Source organism: Carlito syrichta, unplaced genomic scaffold, assembly GCF_000164805.1.
Source record: "Carlito syrichta isolate Samal-C Ts95f unplaced genomic scaffold, Tarsius_syrichta-2.0.1 Scaffold303106, whole genome shotgun sequence".
In the NCBI taxonomy this organism is placed as follows: Eukaryota; Metazoa; Chordata; class Mammalia; order Primates; family Tarsiidae; genus Carlito; species Carlito syrichta.
Window position 1 is genome coordinate 279,144 of NW_007247202.1, and position 7,600 is coordinate 286,743.

General features: G+C 40.8%; 1 protein-coding gene across 2 annotated transcripts in view; it reads right to left on the minus strand.

The window, feature by feature from the left end:
* Positions 1-5,618: 5,618 nt before the first annotated feature.
* The window catches only part of ICK (intestinal cell kinase), a 56,609-nt gene continuing 54,627 nt past the window's right edge, over positions 5,619-7,600 (minus strand). For both annotated transcript variants that reach the window (XM_021712158.1, XM_008057696.1), the window contains exons 13-14: positions 7,050-7,172; positions 5,619-5,999 (exon numbers count right to left, since the gene is read on the minus strand). In XM_021712158.1, the coding sequence (XP_021567833.1) occupies positions 5,845-5,999; positions 7,050-7,172 (278 nt within the window). In that variant the 3' untranslated portion in view covers positions 5,619-5,844. The remainder of the gene's footprint in view (positions 6,000-7,049; positions 7,173-7,600) is intronic.

Below are 7,600 nucleotides of genomic sequence, written 5' to 3' on the forward strand. Positions count from 1 at the left end.
AACCCGAATGAAAGCTACCGTTCTTTTCTCTTGTTTTTAAACTACAGTTAAGGAAGGATTGTTGAATATTTGTGCCCAGGTCTACTGGATCTATTGAGATATAAAAATAAAACCTGACTCTTACTCTCAAGGAGCTTATCATTTTTTAAAAATTGCCACGTAAAGTTGTATATATGTATTGTATATGTCATACAGTCACCACCCCCCGCCAATACCCATGGGGGGGGGGGGGAATTGGCTCCAGAATACTGAAACCCAAGGACACTCAAGTCCCTTACATAAAATGATGTAGTATTTGCAGTTGACATACTGCACGTCTTCCCGTATACTTTAAATAATCTCTACATTATTTATGTTAACCCAAATAACAGAGAGAGGCCCCCTAAAAGAAAAGATATTTATTTGCGATGTGAATTTCCATGTCATAGTAAACTGTGCGTATTCAGGAAAATAAAAAGAAGACTAAAGTTTTTAAGGGAAAATATGAGGGTGGTTATGCAATTGTTTTGAAATAGTCATTCTTTGCTACAAAGATCAATAATAAAGGTGACGCCAGTATTTTTTGTGTAAAGATGCATAGCCTTTGTGTAAGGCTGTGGTTTTAAAGTCTTTTGTGATAGCTTTTATCAAACATTTAAGCCAAGCATTTATCTCCATTTCCTTAGGTCTGATTGATTGAAGCATATCAAATTGCTAATATCTTATTTTGTTTTCTAACCTTCAAAAATGGCAGATGTTCAACCTCATAAAATAGAGGCAACATCATCCTAGCAGCCTGATTCACCTGGAAGAGTAATTAAGGTAGTATCGTAAGAGGCTATTGATACACAGACTTGTGGAGAAGTGAAAAATCCTGTTATAATAGTTCAGTCATTCTGTGACAAGCACCCCTAGGCCATTTTATTTTGGGGGAACTCCTGAAATCGTTCTGTTCTTGGAGACCCTTGGAGTTGCCCTCAGTCTGGAACAGTCTTATTCTTTATGTCTATCTACCTGATATATTTTCAGAGGCCCTGGGAAGTCATCTCAGACTTAACTCTTCACTTGTCCACTCAGCAGAAGGTAAAATTACTTGAATAAAGATAAAGATCTTCAAACCTCAGTTATGAGAGGCTTCATATGTAAATACTTCTGGAAGAGGGAGATAATTGGCTTAAGTTCAGCCTTAGCTATGAGTGACTCGTGTCAACACTCATTCTAACAGCACATTTTCTTATCAGGAAGGATGATGAAGGCTTGAAATGACTTCTTCAGGGTTTCTGAAGGGGTGGTGTGGGTCCGATGTGATGCCAAAATGTTAGACAAATGCCCACCATTATAAAGTTGCCGGTGTTCTGATGGTGAGGGGGCACATTTAGGGATTCACCAAGTTTGGTGGGTAGACCATGTTCCTGCAAAATTCTATCAAGGAGTCAAAGAATGTTTAGCAAATGAATTTTTTGTTTTTTGCCTCAAAAAGTGACATTTATTCAAAGAAAAGAAAAAAGAAAAAAGATGACAAGATGGCCATCCCTTGGCTCCCTTCCCTCCCCCCTCCTGTTGCTCCTCAGACCAACAGGACTTGTTTGGGCTAGGTAGAAAGACAGCCCCTCTCAATGAGGTCAGCAATGGAGGTGTTGTAGAAGGTCTCGATGTCTCAAAGAGTCCTCTTGTCTTCTTCTGTCACCGTGTTAATAGCCATGCCCTTACAACCAAACCAGTCACCACGACCAATTCTGTGGATATAGTTTTCCCTGTTGGTAGGAAGGTCATAATTGACAACTAAAGAAACCTGCTGCACATCAATGCCTCTGGCCTATGTCAAGAAAGAAGACCAGCATGTAAGAGGTTGCACCTATCCAGAAAGGACTTAAGAACGTATGCAGGTAGGCAGTCAAAGGAAGGCAAAGGAAGGAAGCATCCCCTGTCCCCCAAAGACCTCAGGCATGCCAGATTTTATTCCAAGTTGCCACTTGCAAATGAGTTTCCTGTGGCATCCTCTAGGTAATCCATGGGCTTCTTTTGAAGGTTTATATTGTATATGTAAATATGGTGTGAACAGTTAAAAAACAGACCAAGTAGTTATTAAACGTGATGAAATCAGCCACAAGAAATGATTTCAATCTGCTTTAAAAAAAAAAAAAAAAAAATTCCCCAGTCAACTAACTTGGCAATAGCTGAATTTTAAGAAAAACTTCACGTTGCAGGATCACTCTTCATCCTGCTGCTCTATATGTAAGCTCCTGATTTCACAGCAATAACACCATACTGAGCACTAAGGAGAAATTATAGAATATCAAAGTTCCAAAGGAGGCAGCTGATGCACGAAAATTAAGAAATACTAATGGAAGAACATGAAAACAAAGCCGGCACATCCAATTTTTCTTAAACTTTAACTTTATTTGGAGCAGGAGAATTTTTCTTAAAATCAACATTTTTAAACACCTTGGGACAAACTATTCAGAAAGCAACATTTTATTTCAGAAGGGTTTTGCTTAACTGGTTTTGTGTCCTCCTGTCTTCTCGTGATTATGAATATGTGCTTAATAAATAAAGACATTGTCAGTTACTCCATTGTAATCAAATCAGGTGACTAAACTGCTATCTGTACTGCGATATCTGGATCAGAAGACTCTGTTCAGGTCGTTTGAAATTCACATTAACAGTGTCTATAACAAACTGATAACACAGATTAATGGGATATTTGCCACCAGTTTGTCTTCTTAATGGTTTCCATGAGAAGGTCCTTACAATAAATTATATAAAAGTACAGTACATTTGGTTGGAAATTGTAAAAATAATTCTAAAAATTAACCACATATAATAAACAAACAAGTTGCTACAGTATGCTTAAGTGATACAAAATAATTCATGTCAAACATTTTCTTATAAACATATTGCTTTTGTCATACGCTGAGCTGAAATATACAGCTTAAATTCCTTTTTCTCTCTCCTAAATGGCACAAAACAATGGCTTGATAGTAGAAAAATGCTACTTCATGAAAAAACATGGTGTCCATTAACACCAACAGTACCTGTATATGCACTTAAAAACATAACAATTCTTATTTTGTGTTGCCTTGGTTGTATTCAATTTTTGACACCCCCAGAAGATGACACAGTGTTTCTTTATTGGATGTTTATAGTCCTCTAGGCAAAAGATGTGTGTAAAAAATTGTTCGAAAGTCCCTTTTTTCTACGTAAATTCTATCATACATGAGCCGGGGAGGGCTTGGTAATTAATGGAATTTCGCTTAAAATGAACAATTGTGGCAAGAGTAGCTTTTCTGCAACTGTGCTTTTGCTGCTCTGCTTATTCTTTCCAGGGCACATGGGGGTACCTCTCAGCACACCACTGCCGCTGAGCCGTGGGGCACAGAATGAGAAACAGCCCTGTACTATTTTCTGACGTTCTAGCAAGTTTTCTGACTGTAGGTGAGGTATAGTCATGGATGGTAGTTACAGGCACAACATTCCTGTTAGTGTCTTGCATTATGTTTTATAATTCTACAGGAATGAAAAATATATGCAACAGGTAGCATTTTATGTTTACGTAATGCAAAAATGGTCACTGTTCCCTTCTGTACTACATAGAGAATCTGTCCTTCACTGATTGCAGGGGGGAAAGAGTACTTACAGAATTTTGCTAGTTCTTTAGAATTTCGATTGCTTTTTCAGTCTTCAAGTTTTCTCAACTGCACATGAGCAACTTGACTTTCCTATGAATCAACGTGTTTGGCTTCTCAAGGGAAGTTGTTTGCTGGTCAACAAAGGACAGGGTAAAGGGAAGAAATGAAGTATTATCTGAAGGTGGGCCCTATGAATGTGTCAGAAAAATAATTTTATAGGGTGTAATAACCAGGTAACTAGGTTTTTTCAATTTCAAAAAATGTAATGACCTTAACATGACCTAGATTACTGAGAATATAGTATTAAACAATCCATTTGCTCCTCTAAGGAATATTTACAATTTAAGACCAGCTTTCCAGCAAGCTGGGCAAGGTTTCAGATTAATTTACTTTTTATATATAATACAGAAAAGGAAATAAATATTAATCTCGTAGTAAAGGACTCATCTCTGAAAACACATTCTCTGGTGCTTTAGATAATGAGTTGAGAATATAATACAGAAATGAAGTCGGCTTCACATTGTGCTTGCATATATATGTGTTCTGAAGCTTTGCTGCCAGATTGTTAACTGGAAAATACCACTTATCACATCCATGTCCACTATGTGCTTTTTTCATGTCCCTAGGGATCAGAGTGTTTGATCAAATATACTTTTCCGCCAGATTCTCCAAAGCATAAATTTCTCCTGGATTTTAGCTTATGGCCCTTTGGAAGCCATGGTACTTTGTTCAGGCTGCAAAATATTATTAATGCACCAAAACAGTCATTCACCAACTCCTATGAAGGTGCCTATGTCCATTTGCCCTACAAATTTAGCCTACAAAATGAACATTCCGCATGGTTTAGCTTGCTGTTATCTGGGAACCTGGAACCAGCAGAGAGCAGTGTGAGCCCTGAGAGAATGTGGGTCAACTCACTGCTGAGACGACATTGTGTTCACTGGTGGTGACCTTCCCCCTTGACTTTAAGGTAACCATGAGTGAAGGCAAAATGTGCCACGTAGAGATGGGCATGTCTTTTCTGTCTCCAAACTAGCTTTGTCATTTTCAAAATTGTTGTAAACATTCCTCTCAATGGAACAGCCTCTGCCCAACAAGCAGAGTTCTCACTCTTGAAAGGGACAACAACAGGGTTAGGAGATCAAATGTGGTATGCTATGAACACTGACATCAGGCAGCTGTGACTTAAGTGGAACCTCTGCTATGACTCTTTTCTGTTTCCCAAATTGTCCTGAGAATTGGGCTAGGACAGAAGATAGTCATTGACAGCTCCTCGCCAGGCCTGGAGAACTGAGCTGAATGCAAAATCCCACCTCAGTTCTTATAATAAAAAACCTTCTGTTGCTTTGAAACCTAATATTTGGTCAGGCATCTCAGCAGGAATGTACGCTTAATTGACTGTTAACCTTTATGCTGAGAACCTTTTGATGTGAAAAAACTCTCCTTTTGTGGATACTTATCTGATTTGATTTCAAAAATGGAAGAAATTGGAATGTGATGGCAGAGTACAATTAACTTTGGTTTCATGTGGTATCTGCAACCACATGGTAAAATGTTTAAAAATTATGATGTACTTAGAGTTCTTTCACCTGGGAAACAAAAATGAACCAGAGTGAACTACATAATAGTCCTTTGAGAACAGCACAGTGGTATCGAAACAGTCAAACCCATGACACGATACTAAGAAAAGCAGAGGACCACCTTTCTATTGTCAGTCCAAGAAAGCCTGAAGGAAGTGCTTCGGGAGCCACATTTAAAATGTAACCACTCCACAAATACCCGCACATGGTGAGTAAATAACCCTCTATCACATAGCCTTAAATTGCACCCCTGTTGCAATACTGCATTAATATTACTACATTTTTCAAAATCTGTATAAAATATTGTCTGGAACCCCAAAGGAAAATCAATTAATCTCTAAAAAGTTCATTACAAAGTTGACTGTATAAAATGCCAAAACATAATCCATATATACAAAATGCAGTTGTTTAAGAAAATAATGGGACCCAGTTTTAGAATAAAATAATTTTATACAAAAAAGGGTATTGCATTCAAATCAATATTAAAAACAAAAAACTTTAAAAAAGAATATTGAAATGTCTTAGTTCAGAAGAACAACTATAAAGTGTTGATTTGCCTTCTGGACCCTCCGCACGTTTCCTGCAGGTAGAACACCCATTGGCTGAGGGCACAGGTCCTGCTTCTCCCAACCAAGGGCTTCATCACAAGATGCCGGTCATCGCCGAGACGCGTACTTGGAAGCCCAGTCTGTGCGGCCGTGCACTGGCTGGGCGGCGGGAGGCCGTGGTATCAACCCGGGAGTGCTTCTAGGCTGGGTATGGAAGAAAGGTCGCCCGGGATGCGGTCTCATGGCCTTCAGGGAAGAATAACCTGCAATGAAAGAAAAAGGCTGGCCTGACTCACATGGGACCCAGAGGAACAAAGCGCAAATACATGCATCTTGGTGACAAAAACGTCCGATAAGGCGTTTAAGGGGAGCATTTTGCCTCCTGCTTACCATCTTCCCTATCAGAATCAAGGACAACCCCATTTATAGTTGTCAAGGCAAACACACTGGTGCATTTTTGACCCCTCACTTTTTTCACACCTCACTTAGTCTGTTATCTTATCACCTTGACTCCACCTTCCAAATATACTCAGAACCTGGCAACGTTTTACCTACTCAACTATTACACACCTGTCTAGCGAGCATCGTTTCTAGCCTGGACAACTGCAACAGCCTCCTGAATCTTCTCCCTACTTCCCACCTTGCTCCTGCTTCAGTCTAATGATAACAGCAGTTCGAGGGAGGTTATGGAGACAGCTGTCAGATCACCTCGCTTCTCCACATAGAACCCCTCAGGGACTCCCACGTGGTGCTGAGTCAATGCAATGTGTATCCAGTGGCCAGTCACAAGGCCTTCTGCGTCGGCCTCTTGTTACCCTGGCCTCACCTCGCAGCCCCCCTCACTCATGCCACTTCTGCATTATGGCCTCCTTGCCACTCCTTGAGTGTGCTAGGCTGGCTCTGCCTCAAAGCCTGTGCAGTAGAACACCATCGTGCTGCAGGCTTGCTCAGTCGCTGCCTTCAGGTCTCCAGTCAGCAGCTCCTGTTCAGTGAGCTCTTTCTGGCTGTTCTACCTAAAACTGCAGTCTCACTCCACACTCCAACCCCACAAGCCCTACTTCCTGCCCACTTGTTTCTTCTCCTTGGCGTGGAGTCAGCAGGCTTGCTCTTTGTTAGAAGGGACTGACTTGCTCTTTGTTAGACAGGACTTATTCGGCTTACTTGCTGTCTACAGAGTGCAAGTTCCCTGAAGGCAGGGAGTTTGTTTGCCTCATTCACAGGTGGATCCCAGGCCAACAACATGCCTGGCACAAAGCAGCTGTTCAGTAACTAAGTGTCAAAGCAATTCATGAACAGTCTGAAATAGAACTTACCAGGGGAAGGGTCTGGAATGGGTGCCACATGTACCCTCTGCAGAGCAGAACCAATTTCTTTTTTCAGAAAGGAAGGGATATAGTTTCCAGTCAGTCCGCTAGAACTTGTAGAGCCAGAACCAACTGATTTACAAAAGCAAAAGTTCATTAATACAAAGACACATATGGGACACCACTAGGGTTAAAAGACAGCACTATAGGCTGGGAGTGGTGGCTCACACCTGTAATCCCAGCACTTTGTAAGGTCTGGGTGGGAGGATCCCTTGAGACTAGGAACTCAAGACCAGCCTGGGCAATGTAGCAAGACTTTATCTCTAAAAAAATTTTTTAATTAGTCAGGCATGGTGGTGCGTGCCTGTAGCTCTGGCTACTTGGGTGGCTGAGATGGAAGGATCGCTTGAGCTCAGGAATTTGAGGCTGCAATGAACTACGATCTCACCACTGCTCTCCAGCCTGAGTGACAGAGAGACACCTTGTCTCTTAAAAAAATTAAAAATAAGCCGGGCTCAGTGGCTCAGCCTGTAATCCCACGCCTTTGGGAGGCTGAGGTG